The following is a 16405-nucleotide window of genomic DNA, read 5'->3' as shown; positions in this document are numbered from 1 at the left end:
TGTGAAACCTGTCAACGCAACAAGTCAGAAAATGTTCATCCTGCAGGTCTTTTGCAGCCACTTCCAATTCCACACCAGATTTGGGAAGATATATCGATGGATTTTATCGATGGGTTACCCAAATCCAGAGGTAAAAATGTCATTTTTGTTGTTGTGGACCGCTTGTCCAAATATGCTCACTTCATCGCGCTGTCCCATCCTTATACAGCCTCCTCTGTTGCACAAGCCTTCTTTGATAATGTGTTCAAAATCCATGGTATGCCTAAAACCATAGTAAGTGATCGTGATCGTGTTTTTCTTAGTGACTTTTGGCAGCAGTTATTCAAGTTACAAGGGACAAGTCTCCATTTCAGTTCTTCCTATCACCCTCAAACAGACGGCCAGACAGAAGTAATCAACAGGTGTCTTCAGAATTATCTTCGGTGTTTTGTTAGCCTTCGGCCTAAAGATTGGATGCAATTCCTCACATTGGCAGAGTATTGGCATAATACTAACGTGAACTCCTCTACTGGCTATACTCCATTTGAAGCAGTTTATGGATGTAAGCCTCCAAAGCTAATCCCATATATTGAACAGTCCTCTTCTTTACCTCAGCTAGATGAACTCCTAAGGACTCGTTCATCTATTCTTCAAATGTTGCGACAAAATCTGCTTGAAGCTCAAAACCGCATGAAGACTTTTGCTGATAGAAAACGCACTGACCGTGAATTCGAGGTTGGTGATTATGTTTACTTACGCCTACAGCCGTATCGCCAATGCTCAGTTGCACTAAGAAGATCTCTCAAGCTTTCACCTCGATATTATGGTCCATTTCAGATCAAAGAAAAGATTGGGGCAGTGGCTTACAAGCTCATTTTGCCTTCATCTGCAAGAATTCACAATGTTTTCCATGTATCCCAGCTAAAGAGGAAGTTAGGTACTGCAGACGTATCACAAATTTCCCTTCCAGATATTTCAGATGAGGGAATCCTGAAGCCCAAACCAGCTCATGTGTTGGATGGTCGCATAGTTCGTCGGGGTCGACGCAATGTTACTGAAATCCTAGTTCAATGGGAAGGCACTTCTCGAGCTTCTGCAACCTGGGAGCGATTATTTGATATGAAGAGGCAGTTTCCTGAACTTAACCTTGGGGACAAGGTTAGTTTTGAGGGGGAGGCATTGTTACGATCCTAGTCTCCTAGTCTACTGATGGGGAAATCTGTTGAAGATATTGTTTTACGCATCTTTTGTTTGAATTAGTCAATAATGTTGCTGTTAAATTCCTTATAAGCAGGAGTCAAAATAATTAGTTTGTTAAGTAACAAACTATGAGTACAAGTAGGCATAAACTGAGGAAACAACTCCTCTGATTCTCTGTATTTAAATCTTTGTTGGAAATGAAATAACATGCAGAATTCAATCCTTAAGAAAAGACCAATTGTCTTTTGGAGGCCAAGCTATCCTCGAAGTTAGTTTACATTCTTTTCTATATTTATTAGCCAGCTCCAGCTAAGAAATATAACACTGGCCTGCAGCAAAACCATATGCGAGCACTGGAGTTATGTGATTCACCAGCACTGGGAATGGGGGAGCACACTAGACTGAGATTAAGTAGACGACAAAGTTTTCCAGGCTGCACTGTCAACACTGTGCTTTATAGTTATATAAAGGAAGTTTTGTTCCACAAACCCTCATTACTCCCTTTAAGAAAGACTAGATTTCTTATCACTAGAAAAAGTCTCGCAAACATGGAACAAAGGATTTGTACTTCCAACATTTGTCGTTCTTTTAAGAAGTTTGCAACTTTGATAATACTGAGTTTAGTGTGCTGGTTTAAAGCTGCAATGAAACTGCAATATTGTCCTTCTGCTTAATCTTCTGCTAGTTTCTGCTTTGTATTTCTAATCCTATGGTATAAAAAAAAGAATGAAAGAAAATACTATTTTGGATCTCCCTTCTATACGTACATAAAAAAGCTTTTCTGTATCTGTATATGCTAGAGCTTTCCACAGTGGTTTCTTCTTTTTTGTATGGCTGGAGTCCAGAAGGATTCATTTGGCACTTCACAGCACTGCTGTGAATCCCTGGTTTCGCATAGAAATCTCAAGCTCTTTTTGGTTGAGGTAGCTGCGGTAGCCCTTTTTGGACGAAAACTTTTGATATGCTTATACGCTAAGCTAAAATTTTGGAACAGTACTCTGTAAATGGTTTGCATGAAACACTGCTGCTGCTTTTGCAAAACTAAACTGGAATTATGTATCCTGTTGTTCCTCTTCCTACAGCCTTTGGTTTATTACAGATGACATAATAGACCCAACAATTATTAGGCACCTAACTTCATCAGATTATTAGTCGCATTAGGCTTGAAATCTTTTACTCTGCATCACAGCTGTACTTCCCTTGTTTTTTTCCTTCATGAAGAAAGCGATAAGATATGCTTTATGGTGTTTGCTTGCGAAAAGCTATTTCTGGACTCCTTTTTTCCCAATGATCATTAAGATGATAGTATCGGCTATAAGCGTTGTCCAGATGGGAAATTTATTGTGAAAAGTGCATAGGAAGCATTGAGACCAAGGGGTGTTATAACCCCTTATATATCCCTCGACACAATTTTGTAACCTGACTCGAATCCTTCAAAGATAGACAGATAAGAAGAGGGAGAATTACTGGCCCAATTTGTGTTTATGCAAGGATACCAATGAGAGTAGAGATCATTTGTTCTTTAAATGTCAATATGCCAAGGACATTTGGAGCGAAGAATTGAAAAAATGCGACGTCTCCACACAAGTCGGTATTTGGGACCAACTGGGATGAGCAAAGAAAAATTTGCAGAAAAACATTGTTTTCTCCATGCTGTTAAGAATTTCACGGTGCCCCTTCCTCTATTTTACATGGAAAAAGAGAAATTTCAGATGGCCTGCGTTACAAACCTTTTATTTTCATAGTATTGTGAATACCATACTTTTGATCGTAAAGATGGGTTAATGACACGCTTTATTCTTGATAAAAATGCAACATGACCTAGATGCTGCAAGTTTGATTAAAAGTGACGAAAACAACATAATTTTGCTCCTTCGTAAGCATTGCCCGCTGCGAAGCACGGGTCTAAAAACTAAGTATACACTGAATCCCTAACAGCACCGAGGAACACAGATGATACTATAACTCCAAGCACATCCATAGTTACCTTAAAAACAAGTACGTCCCTGGCATTTCTGAAAAGATTATTACAGCTTGGCGCCACCATATGCAATAAAGTCCCACCAGCTGGTGACAAAGTCCTGTGCTGCAATGCATACATTCAACTAAATTATAGTCCTAAACTAGTTGCTCGTTGAATTCAATCAAGTAATAAGATGTCAGCATATCATAAAAACAAAAGAAGTGTCACATATAATGTTTGCAGAGGCGACAAGCATATACATATACTCAAGAGAAGATTATTACTGCTAGTTCTAACGACTGTTACATAAAACCATGATCATCATTCAACTTGAAACACGTGGATGAAAAACCTTGCTAGTGACATTCATGACTCATTAAGGCAGTTTTACATCTGACACTATACATTCATAGTAGAAACTGTTATTCATGTCTACAATCCAACTCTATTTGAACTGAAGTCCTGAATCCATTGTTTTGGCAATGAAGATCCAAATATTCGAAGAAGCAAAGCTCTCTGTTTCCTGCCTAACTTGTTTACACCATAAGTGCGGTAGACACCAAGTTTACGTGCTTCTCGCCCTTCTTCAACAGCTCTTTTCCTAACAGACGTCAATAAACCAGTCCCTTGTGGATCAATTTCATTACTCTCCATCTTTCCATTCTCACCTTTCTCTTCGTCTACAATCACCGCACTGGTACCAGCATCTGCCTTTTCTTCAGATTGATGGCCGTCATCTTCATCAGTCTCAATTCCAGCTCTATCAGTGGCCCTTTGAGTATCAGACAGGCTGCTACCCCACCATTTATTCGTAGCTGTTGATAAACCATCTGATGGAAATCCATATTTAAACTCATCCAAACCCATCAATCCTTTTGCCAACCCTGGAGTGAGCGTGATATGTTGCCGCCCAACTAGAACATCCTTAGTTCCTTGTTGCTGCAATTTGTGAGGTTTGGAATTCTCATTGTTTTGCTGCTGGATACCACTGATCAGATCATGAAAATAGGCCAGAGAAAGAAACTGAATCAAATTGAGTATACATAAATACAAAAGCATATAATTCAAATGGACTTAGATGATAGAATTGTTTTCATCATGTCAAGCATTTCCTCAACAGAAATTTACTAGGTGATATCTGAATTCCCTCGTGACCTGTTGTTCACTTATTAGATCACAGACAAATGACTAGATAAAGACAACTGCAACTAACACACCATCTGCTAGCCACTCTTATCCATAAAAAGAAAACACTCACCTCCAAATTGTCCTAATCAATGCAAGAAGCAAGGATAATGAATAACCATGCACACCAGAAACCAATTCTGAATGCAGACACATAAAGAAAACCCATCAACTATTGCAAAAGGCGAATCCAACCATCGCTACCAACATCAAACCTCACAAAATCTATTCTTTCAATTTTTTCCCATTAAAAAGTCTCTATCTTGGTCGAAATCTTTAGTAAGAACACTAAAAACAAACCAAGGTAATTTTTCATTCAGAGAAACTTATATTACCACAATCCTATTTCTTAAATCTTCTTAGTAAAACAAACATAATGACAAATTCTCGAAAGCAAAATTTATGACAAATCAAACGGCGTTAAATTCTAAAACTCTGTCACTTGCTTGCATTGATTAGTAACAAAAAAAGAAAAAAAAGAAAAAAAAAGAAAAAAACACACCTTTTGTTAGCAGCCTTGGCGAGGTCGGCAATGGCTTTGATTTTTTCTCTAGCAGCATACCTTCTAATGTCCTCTATGCTCTTTCCAGCTAAGTACTGAAATACCCCGGGGGGGGGGAGTAATTAAGTTTCTATAGAAGAAAATTCATTTCTACCAAGAAAATAGAAGAAAAGATTACTGATAGGAATCGAGAAAAACAAAAACAAAAAACTGACCTTGCGATATGGCCATCTATCAAGACCATTCTCGCGGCAGATTTTCTTAAGCACACTGACACAGACGCCTGCTCCAATAATTACACAAAATATTAATAAAAAATAAATAATTTGAAACTTGAAAGTCCAAATGCGAGATGAAGGGAGAGAGGTACCGAGATTGTTAGCGGCATCGGAGAGAGGAAGAGAGAAGTGCTTGGAGATGGCTTCCCAGGAGGGCGGTTTTTGATTCGATTGTTGCTGCTGCTGGATATTCATTTTTTTTTTTTGAATAACTTTAAAATCAATCTAAGAGCCCAAAAATATAATCAAGGGTTTCTTTAATCCGTGAGAGTGATGATAAGAGATTCGAGCTATGGATGGATGGATGCAGTTTTCTGTGTTTTTTCCCTTTTTTCTTTTTTATTGTGACAGACGGTAACCTAAGGGGGTATTGGGGTCCGACTCGACCGCTCTCTCTCTCTCTCTCTCTCTCTCTCTCTCTCTCTCTTTGTTTCTATATATATATATATATATATATTAAAATAATATATTTTTTAATTTATTAGAAACATTATCAAATTAAAACAATTTAAAATTTTTTAAAAATAAAAAATATTAGTTTATGTTTTTTTATCACGGAATTCCCATAAGTATTTATAATTAATTAAAGAATCATCTAATAAATATAAATTTTTTAATCTTGAATTGTTAAGTTAATCTCTTACATTCAAATAACTTGACTATACTACAAGTTTTTTATTTGTTTTTTTTATACATATATAAAGATCATATAATTTTAAAATTTATATTTGAAAGACATCATTATAAGTTGGAATACAAGTGTGAAATTTTAGGAAAAATACTAATATCAAATTTAACACATAACTTTAAAATTCAAAGTTTTCTTAGTCAGAGGTAGTCTTAGAAAACCTCAAAACAACTATATAATTATATTTTTATAGAATTGTTTTCTCACAAGATATTTTTTTTCTTTTCTTAAAAAAACAAGATTACTATAGTGATTTTCATTATTTTAGTTTTACTGTTATAAATCATTCCATTTAATAGCTAATGCACATACACCTTCAGTATAAAGTTTGGGAATAGGCGAAAGGAAGAAACGAAACTACTCCCTCATCTTCTTCTTCAATTTATCTCAGTTATTGATTTTTTATTTTTCTTACCTCTCACACGTCCTTTTCAACTATTCCCACCAAACAAATACCTACCTTTCATTCTGATTCTGATTAATTTAACTCGTATTTGCTCAATAACCTTTTTATATTAAAAAATTTCTAGATCTGACCTCTTCCACCTATAAGGTCCAACTAGTCTATAAACTCGTCTACCTATAAGGTTCTAACAAACTTAGAAATTTTGATGCGAAACCTAAAATCCCCAGATTTGACATCTTCCCTATCATGAGGTTATCATCTTTGTTCATGCTTGGGGTTTCAATACTAGCTAATGACCCACGATCACTCTTTATGATAAGCTCTTGAAGGTTTCTCCCAAAAAAGAGTCTCCTCATCCTTTTTTGGACACGCCCTATTCTATAACTTCTTCCTACCATGGTTGTTTAGTAACACACAACAAGCAAACAATTAACTTATGTTGTTCATTTATGTAATTTAGTGTCTCATGATTGGTAATGAGGACGAACTCTTTTTGCACTAGATAATGTCGCTAATGTTTGAAACTCTAACTAATAACATAAAGTTTCAGATCATACTTCTAGTAATTCTTCTTTGAACTAGATAGCTTCTTATTGAAAAGAGTGATAAGCCGCCCATCTTGGTTAATAACTCCTCTAATGCCTATCCCAAATGAATCACAATTAACCTCAAATAGCTTCTTAAAGTTTGAGAGTGCTGGTACAAAAGTTTCAGTCATTTCCCGTTTAACAAGCTAAAAACTAAATTCAGCCTTCATGTCCACTTAAAAGAATGCCCCTTCAAACACTTCATAATAGGTGAAATAAGAGAACTAAAATTTTGAATGAAACTCCTATAAAAGGATACAAGTATGTGAAAGCACATGATATCATGAACACTTTGAAAAACTTGCACCTTTTGCAATTCACATACAAATGCTTATTTTTTAAGATTGCAAAAATAGCAACCCAATTCATTTGGGACCTACAGGTCCACTCTTTTTCCTATTCAAAGACTAGCCCCTTGTCTCCATGTTTTCACATTGAGAATTCTTTGCAGATGAAGAGATGTCAATGAGGCTTCTTACTTCCCAAATAGATCCTCCTACATTTATATATAAACACTGGTTTATCAAGAATACGTAAGAAAAGCACTTTGAATTGTTAATTCATCGCCAAGAGTGGCTTATAACCAAGAGTTCATTATCTAATGGATTTTTCCGTTCTAATACTCTCTATCCGAGTGTTATCAGTATTTATCAAATCTGTTCCTATCTAACGAAAGGCTATTGGATTGTATTTGTTGCAAATTCTAATTTGAATAGAAAATCAAAGTTCTCTTTATTCCTCCATTCATACGTATTTTAGACATTTCATATTCATATAAGGAATTAGATAAATTTTTATGTGATTTTGTAAATAGAACAACAATTCCATTAGTGCTGATCGATTCATATAATTGGATAAAAAACAATTCAATAATAGGATATTTTTTTTCAATAAATGGGAAATTTAAAATGCTCGGGGATGGAAATGGGAGAATTAATGTCTACAATACCTGGATTTAATCAGATATAATTTGAAAGATTACTGCTTTTTATGAAGCACAAATAAGAGAATTTGTTCTGAAAGCGAAAGAACTACTAAAACTATGCGAAATTCTCACAAGGGTTTATGCACAAAAAACATACAAACTCTTATGGATTGTATCTGAAGATATGGAAAGTGATGTTTTTATGTCAATAAAAATCCAAGTTTATGGAAATGTTGATCTTGTAGCAATTGCATAAAAAATAGTAAGAATTTCACCCAAATCATGATTTGAGAAGGTTTCATATTCTATTAATTTGACTATGTGAGATTCCAAAATGGGGTTGTAAATCAAAATATTATAAAAACCATTTCCTCGTGAACTCAATACATGATGCATGAACCTCATGCAAATACTGAACGCATTGTACATACCAAATGATATAACCATCAATTCGTATAACCCTTGCCGAGTTTCAGCACCTTTCTGCTAAGGGGGCAATGCTGAGAGATGAGAACCCAAAAACCCAACTCACACGTGTTGTTGTCAACTAAAAAAACAATAAAGAGGGTCCTAAATTCCCAATTTACATAGCCGAAAAAGTCATGCTGTGGTGGGGCATGATTTCTTATGATCATATATTACAGGATGGGAGATTTTGCTTATATCCCCTGTTTATGTTGAAAATTTACCAGCTAGCTACTACTGATAAAGATTTTACAGGCTTATATAACCATTGTTAATTTTAAAACTTTTAAAATTAATCAAGATATATACAAATTTGATTACAAAGACGAAGATGTTAATATAAAAATTGAAATTGAAAATTCACTTCTTGCATCTGAAGAAGTGAACAGCATAGGATTAACTAGATTGTGTTTAAAGCTATAAGATTAGAGAAATTCATCTCTCTATCAAGATTCCATGTAACATTGGCACCTTATAAATAGCTTCACAGATCATAATAAAAAACAAAAAGAGAAGAAATAAAATTAACTAAGGAAGATTTATTTTCCTAAAAAGCTCCTACACCGTAAAGAAAAAAAAGATCATATCAATCGATCTTGTAAGAACAATTACCATCTTTCCTGGACTTCCAACTAATTTGAGATACAGGACAGAATAAACAAAATGAAAGTGAAAGGTAGAAGATCTAGTTAGATGGTGTTTTCCTTACTGCATCAGCGCCTTCTTTCCTTACTGCTTCAGGCACATCTTTCTTTACAGTATCGTTTCCATCTTTCTTTCCCGCAAGAATCATAGAGATCTGGAGGCCTCTGCTAAATGCTTGATTGAAGAGCAGGCGAGTTTGGAACTCCGAAACAAATGAGAACCATGACAGGATGGCTATTGGCATGAAAAGCAACAAGCCCATGATGTACTCGTATGCCCTTGCTAGCTCCTTCATCGAATCCCAGAATCCTATCCACTTGAACAGGCTCATGCATGCCTGTCCAATCTACATAAAGAGGATTTAATCATGCAGTGAACACCTGAAGGAGAACCCTTGAAGTATATAATCACACATTTTGAACAAAATTTGTTTACTTACAAGAAGAAGGGCCCACCCTGTGGGCATGAACGCGAGGATGGCAGCGAATAGATCTTGTACTGTGAGACCACAAACTACGAAGAGAACAGTCATGACTGACATGAAGCCGAGAAAGAGGAGTGCCTTGAGAATCCTGAACATGAGCTGAAAGTCTGTACGGAATTTTCTTCTCCCCATTGATACCATCTGAGAGCAACGTTTGAAGCACAAACAGCAGTAGGCTAAGTTCAGAAATATGGTATAGACACAAACTTACTTGAGATTAGTTTACTAGAGAACACCGCTACATTCTTCATTCAAATGGTCAAGTTATAAGGTTAAAATGCTGATTTGCTAGTTTTCGAATACAATGCTAGGTTTTTTTTTATTCAAGCTCCTCCTAATCACATTTACTTTCTACATGAGTTCCATTGGCATGCCACATACCTTGAGGACTAAAAGAGCAGTAATCATAACTATCCACGAAAGTCCGTAAACCTGCAATGAAGATTTTAAGTTTATAGTAGAGAGGTTAGTTTATGGTAGCAGAAATCAACCACAAAGTTATAGGCCAACAAATAACAAAACATCACTCAAATATGGATTGTACCAGCAAACTTTTACTGTGATGGGATATATCAAGGTGGTAGACAATGCCATATTGGTAGATAAAGAAGCGAAATGCAAGGATTATTTCAAGCAACCATCCCCTGAAATTTGTGTGTTTGAGATGTTCATGTTCCCCAGCCCACCATGATTCCCAGCTTTTATCAGGAGGAATTCCTATACCACCACGATTGCCCATCCACCGTTTCCAATCCGTCCAATCATCCACTGTTTTTTGCCAGTCAAATCCAGATGGGTTGAACACAAATGGAGCAAACAACCAGGATCCAACCATGAACCACATGGATAATGTGATGAACATAAAAAGACTTGAACTGCGATATGATGCCCCGTAAACTTCATACACGATCAGCAGTATAAATAATTCCAATCCCTTAACAAAGTGACTTCGTGAGTATAGCCTGTAGTTTTCTGCAAACTTCGCATGGAAAACAACAAAGCCACGCCCAGTGGCTCGATATTTGGAACCACCATGAAGAATTGTTCTTCCGAAATAATGTGATTTGGTTCCAAGCTGGAATGTGAAGAACACAGATGCAAGCTGTAGCTGCATAATGACAAAATCACCTAGAGCAGTGCGGAACCCTTTCTCCAAGCCAATTTCCATAACCATGGGCAGCACTAGAAAAAAGCCTAGCTGAAAAATGGATTGAGGAGCCATAGCCTGTTCAAGGACCTTGCTCTCACTTATGCTCGGGTCATTAAGAATCTCCCTATCTAATCCACTCAGTACCATGTATATGCGTCCATATAGGAACACATATACGGTAATCACAGTTACCTGAAACGACAAAAACATACCAAATCAAACTATAACACACACTTTCCATTCCATGCAGTTATAATAGAACTTGAAGTAAATCAAGGTAGGAATATCAAAATGGCTTCACAAGTAACAAGCTGGCCAAGTGACCTGAATCACCTAATGGCTTTTGAATTCCATAAAACTGGGGTCTCTTTTTTTTAGTACCTCATTAATGCAGGAAATAATTGAGAAACCATCACCACGTAATATTGGTCACCACAGAGGACTGAAGCATAGGGCCCCATCTGAAACAAACTGATCTTATTCTTAATGTTTAATAATTTATATTTTGATACCAGCATAAATGACGCTCCGTCCTCAATAAGCAGCTTGGAATATGTAGATAAGAATAATCTGAGCTACATTTACTGGGGAGCCTAGTTAGAGTTATGTTATCCATTTCTTTTTTAAATTGAAAAAAAAAAAAAAAAAACATAAACAGGGAGGAAGATAAGGGCATTTCCTAAAACAGAAGTAATGAAGGGGATGAAATCACCTTGAAGCTCCAGATTTGGAACTCCTCAAGGAGACCAACAAACCACCATAACTCAGAAAACTTAAAGAAAAAGAGATGCCACCGGTAGTAGTCAAGAAGACTATAAAAGGAAGCAAGAAACTTAGACTTTTGTTCGGCACAAAGACAGTGAAATAAGGATCAACATACCATGCTACTGAAATAGAAACCAACTGTCGTATAGTAGAATGAGAGCATCCTATAGAAGTCAAAACGGCGCCCCAGTCGATAAACATCACGGCTAAGTGTCTGCTCTCCATTTCCATTTGCAACCTTTGCCTCAAAAGATGATATCTGATTCATCCCCACATCACGCCCTTTCCCTACTTGGATATATTCATGATGCGTTACATATCCCCCACGTAGGGTTGTGTTGTATCCTGAAGACATCCGAATGCTTAATCATCACACGATAATTATATCTAATGGCGATAGTGCTCAAACCCATATAAAATTACCTGCAAATATATCCTCGCTTAAATTTATTATTTTTGAAGCTTTGCTTATGCCACCCCTTGTTATGTGGAATATTCTGTCAAATATATCAGGATGGCCGTAATGGAATCGTACCCTATGAAGTTAGACAACATTTGTTAGAATCTTAAATTGGTGGTAATAGAACAAAATTAAATTAGATTTTTGAGCCTGAGACAGAATATTTTAATTAGAGCAACATGCAACATTGTACGTCAAAAACAACAAAAATGCTATAGAACTGCAAAATACAACATTGCATGTTAATGGAAACGAGGCGCTCCAAATAGTTTGTTATGACACGAGCAAGAGAGAAGACACCATTTTCATCCAAAAGTACAAAAAATAACATGCTCCTGTAAAATTTGAGTTGTTCTGTTCTAAAAGGATCGAACCTCTTCATTAAAGAACTGTTGGACTAATTGAATTCATGTCTAGGCAAAATGAAGAATTCAAGACAGACGAATTATTTGACATTTTGATTTCAAGACATTAGAGACAAGCAAATAATCATCACAAGGTGTCTAAATAATTTGAAGCTTGCAATTTTTCCTATATTTGAAAGAGTTTTAGAGTCCTCTTTTCTGTAAGTAATTTTTTAAAATCATGTGGTCTCTTAATACTTTCAACCTGGATCAAAGGTCATTGTTAAGTTGATTCAGATAACTTGTACTGGTCAATGAGCAAAACAAGTCTGTTTTGAGGAAAAGGGAGAACCTGTCAAGTGGTGATTTACACATAAGATGGCCGTTTTTTGGGAGATTACCAGGAGCGATTTGTGATTTTGAATTTTATTTTCCTCAAGCAGTGAAATATCATCTGTCTGAGGTTTGAAATTTTTTCATCCCATGTTTGAGAATTAAAAGGAAAAAAATAGAAAGGTACGCAGATACAGATTTTAACAGATGGAAAGAGCATTCAAATTGTAAATTGTATATAATACTATTCATTGATCGCTGGCTAAAATTAGGCTTACCTTAGAGGACTAGCTAACACACGTTGGCCAATAGTCACAAAGCTGGTCTCCTGATTGGACATGAACCAAGCAAGTGATGAAACACTGTCAAATGAAAGGGAAGAAATATAAGGATTTATACTGTCAAAATCAGCATTGTTCTACAGCATAATTCTCTTGCATGCTAACATGTGTTAGCACAACCATTAAATGGTAAGGCTGACCTTCCAGTAAATATATGCTCCCTGACACCCAAAATCGTAGGGTTTTGTTTCCTACGGTGAGATTTTTTAAGCTCCTCCAACACATTCCTCATTTTAAAAGCTTCTTCAAAGTAATTGTCCTGAAAACAAAGGGAAAGTTTAGTGAATTACTATGTGATGTAATTTACAAATGAAAGGATAAAGAAAAAGTTAACCACCTGATTCATGTCTATAGTCTGTAAGGCTTCTCCACGAGTAAAGATAATGGCATGATTTTGATTCTCAGGTTTTCCTTCACCGATATCTGTTGGAGGACCTGGAAGCTTGATTCGGTAGATTTCCTAGCAATGTAACAAGAACGACATATAAGAGAACATGTTTCAGATTGAAAAAAAATGGCAAAAGAAGCTTGTAATACTGGAGCAGCATTAACAATCAACTACTCTCAAAAATTTTCTTGAGACCGCAAAGGCAGGACATTTTCCTCATTCTCAGAAAATGAATGAAGGTGCTAACCTAAGCAGTTGGGGAACATCGCATAAATGTAATTGTTCCTTAAAAAATAGTCCTTTACAGCATAATTTATTTACATCTGCAGATAACAAAGTACTTCATAGGATTATCTTGCAGACACTAACTAGATTTTTTCCAGAACATTACTCTGCAATTTCCAAACCTTAATTGCAATTTGAAATGTGATAAATTTAACTGGAAGTGACCAATTAATCTACTAAATTTTTATCATAGAAATCCAGCAACACTTAAATTCTACACCAAACAAGGAATCAGTCCCATACCTCATCAAACTTATCACCTCCTTTGACGAGAACAGAGTAATACAATTTTTGAGATTTTCCATTCACTGTCACCTCTCTCTCGTCGATGTAAGCAATACGTAGCGAAGGATTCCTGCAATAATGTTATTAAATTAAGGATTCCATCAACCTTTTGCATTTAAATGGAGAACTTCATGTAACGCATAGAGACATAATTTTAACTTACGTTAGCATTAGATTCAGAATATTACTGTAACAACTTCGGTCCCGGGCTTCAGTGGATTTTTTCTGAGCTCCATACACCTGACAAGAAACAACATAGGTGAACTTCAAATCCGCCAGTGCTTGTGCATGATCAAAGTAAGCTTTCTGTTCCTGCTCATGTTCCAAGGTACGGAAGGCCCTCGAAAGAGCTGCAAAGCAAAACGGTGATTAGTTTATCAAAAAGAGAATGAATCATTAGAGGCAATGGAATCAAATGCTAAATTTCAGAAATCATAATGTGTATATATGTTAAGAAATCACAAACCATGGTCTCCTGCAAATTCCAATAAGCACTGAAGTTCTAGGGCTTGCCTATAGTACATCATCCCTCTCACTGGAAATTTTTTTGAGAAATAAATATGAGTGGTTACATGATAGCCTAGTCAACATCCAGAAATGAAGTTGGTAAGTACAGCTGCAAAAATCTTCACTATTCAAACCTGTTCTAGCAAGGGTCTGCCCCCTGTAGGATACCCAGTGACGAGTAAGCTCCATCTTCTCTTTGGAAGAACATGTATTTGTGCGTTCCTCAAAATTTTTCCATTCATCTGTTTTGTAGTCATTTGTGCTTGATAAGTTAACCCCATTATAAAAGACCAAAAGTGTGATGCAGGAACTGGTGCAAAACTCACTCACCACGATATATGGTCTTTAGGTAGAACAAAATTGTTATCCCATCTTCATTTTCCTTGTGAAGTTCGTCATCAGAATAAAGAACATCTTCTTTGTAATACGGAGTCAAAACACTAATAATATCAAAAAATACATCTAAAGTCAGAGCAGAAAAGAATGAAAATAAGTAACCTTCTATTTATGACCAATGAATGATCATCTATACGGAAGAAAATGAGGAGTATAGAAGCATATGACCATTTATAAAGATAGTGAATGAGAGAAGAAACTGTGTAATCCTTATTAACACAATCAATATCATGTTTGCATGAGAATGGTACCATTTCTTCATTTCTGACCTGATTGTGGCAAAAAGCCATGAACATTGTTGAAAATGATTTATTTAGAACTTGTTGTTGCCATGATGAAACTATAGACAAAAAGCTACTCCCATCTATAACATTTTTTGCTTACAAGTTTCACATTGTTTCAATCACTCACCTAAAAGAGAACATGTCTCGGACTTTTGGAGCCTTCGGCATGTTCATGAATAAGGAATTTGCAAAGAAAGTTATTCGGCGACGAGCATCCAAGTTCGAGGGCACATTTATGGCAGATTCCTTGGTAGTCAAAAGTAAATGGAGCCTAATGACCTACGGGAGAAATATAAAATAGTAAGAAAATTAAAGATGTATATGTGAAAATCATAACATGACATTTGTAAAAAAAAATACGCAAGTGCGAGGAAAACCTTATCCGTCCAGTACTTGTTATTTGTACGGTCTATATTTATCCTTCCAAACCTCTGTTCTCTTACACTACTTTGATCCCCTGTGGTGTTAGTGTGAGCTCTTTCCAGGATTCTGCAGGGATATGTATCTAAACGTTTAGTAATCACAGTTCAGTCTGTCACAACCATTTTGACATCCCCAGTAAATTAGTTATCATTCAGAGCTTACTCATGGCCATGCTTCATGATATCTTGAGTGATAACTTCTATAATAGACTGGAGAGCATTAATTATCTTGAGATTTGTACATGTCAGCATCTTCATGATCACCTAGCTGTCAAAAAGATTCTAGTGTGAGCACTCAAATATGAGCATGTGCAGGCCACAATGACAAGTTACAAGCTAAAATGCACAGAACTTAAAGAAAAAAAAAAAAAAAATGAAAGCATAGAGAAAGCACATTACCAAGAATTTTAGAAATCTCTCCAGATATTCACTAAGCAAAGGCAATCCACTCATCCGGAATTCATTCAAAAACCGATGTTGTTGTATGCTCACGTCTACTTCATAACATATCTGCCTTACAATCCTAATTTAGAAAATAAATAAAAAAAAAAGGGATAAATAATCAATCATATATGGCCATATTCATCTAATATTACTCGCGAGAACTCAAGCTCACTAGACAGATGCTTTCTTACATTCTTATCTGTACCATCTTCCAGAAGGCCATATATTATGTCCCTCAATGACTCATAACACTCAGTTACTGCTTGATTGCATATAATCATCCATCTTCTTATACAACTCAGCGTCCTCCTTCCCCTTGAAATCTTTTTTGCCATGTCCAATGCTATAGGAATCTGTCATGTGTCAATCAACACATGGAAATAAATTGGAATTGGATTTGCATTGAGTACAAACATTAAGAATAACAATGACAAGAAGGTATTACCTTGCTAGCAAGCAAAAAAGGAGGCCAACTGCACGACAGAGACATCACTTGAAGAATACGGCACAAGCAGCAAGTCTCTTTCACTGAACAGTGAAGTAAATTAAAACCTTACAACTATAGAATATGATGCACTTGACATATTGAATAATTATTTAGCAAGAAGAGTCTCAACTGATTGCTGATCAGATCTTCTGTTCTCAAGGAATAATATGAACTCATTCCACACATGTGAAAAATTTGCAATATTTT

At 36.0% G+C, this 16405-nt stretch overlaps 2 protein-coding genes across 2 annotated transcripts; both read right to left on the bottom strand.

Moving 5' to 3' along the window:
* Window positions 1-3442: 3442 nt before the first annotated feature.
* LOC118041659 (uncharacterized) lies at window positions 3443-5498 on the bottom strand. Its single transcript, XM_035049463.2, has 4 exons — window positions 5200-5498; window positions 5045-5112; window positions 4830-4924; window positions 3443-4130 (listed from the first exon to the last, which is right to left on the bottom strand). Exons 1-4 carry the CDS (start codon window positions 5300-5302, stop codon window positions 3575-3577), a joined length of 822 nt encoding a protein of 273 aa, XP_034905354.1. The 5' UTR covers window positions 5303-5498; the 3' UTR covers window positions 3443-3574.
* Window positions 5499-8490: 2992 nt separating this feature from the next.
* On the bottom strand, window positions 8491-15773 carry LOC118040896 (callose synthase 7). Its single transcript, XM_035048331.2, has 18 exons — window positions 15667-15773; window positions 15431-15535; window positions 15223-15334; window positions 14973-15124; window positions 14496-14605; window positions 14300-14407; window positions 14125-14193; window positions 13822-14008; window positions 13617-13728; window positions 13038-13160; window positions 12841-12959; window positions 12638-12721; window positions 11646-11758; window positions 11338-11567; window positions 9852-10649; window positions 9689-9739; window positions 9263-9448; window positions 8491-9169 (listed from the first exon to the last, which is right to left on the bottom strand). The coding sequence occupies exons 2-18, from the start codon at window positions 15523-15525 to the stop codon at window positions 8864-8866; spliced, it is 2955 nt and encodes a 984-aa protein (XP_034904222.1). The 5' UTR covers window positions 15526-15535; window positions 15667-15773; the 3' UTR covers window positions 8491-8863.
* Window positions 15774-16405: the final 632 nt, after the last annotated feature.

This window comes from Populus alba, chromosome 14, assembly GCF_005239225.2.
Source record: "Populus alba chromosome 14, ASM523922v2, whole genome shotgun sequence".
Classification (NCBI taxonomy): domain Eukaryota; kingdom Viridiplantae; phylum Streptophyta; class Magnoliopsida; order Malpighiales; family Salicaceae; genus Populus; species Populus alba.
Note: the sequence above shows the minus strand (reverse complement) of the source record. Positions and strands in the feature narration are given on the sequence as shown.

Excerpts from the sequence above, each read along its gene's own strand:
- LOC118041659 (XM_035049463.2), bottom strand. The coding sequence starts at position 5,302 with ATGAATATCCAGCAGCAGCAACAATCGAATCAAAAACCGCCCTCCTGG. Across the intron at positions 4,925-5,044 it reads ATAGATGGCCATATCGCAAG|TACTTAGCTGGAAAGAGCAT; the intron begins GTCAGTTTTTTG and ends GGGGTATTTCAG. Across the intron at positions 4,131-4,829 it reads GCCAAGGCTGCTAACAAAAG|TGGTATCCAGCAGCAAAACA; the intron begins GTGTGTTTTTTT and ends TGATCTGATCAG.
- LOC118040896 (XM_035048331.2), bottom strand. The coding sequence starts at position 15,525 with ATGAAGATGCTGACATGTACAAATCTCAAGATAATTAATGCTCTCCAG. Across the intron at positions 13,161-13,616 it reads GAGGTGATAAGTTTGATGAG|GAAATCTACCGAATCAAGCT; the intron begins GTATGGGACTGA and ends TTACATTGCTAG. Across the intron at positions 9,740-9,851 it reads ATCACAGTAAAAGTTTGCTG|GTTTACGGACTTTCGTGGAT; the intron begins GTACAATCCATA and ends TCTTCATTGCAG.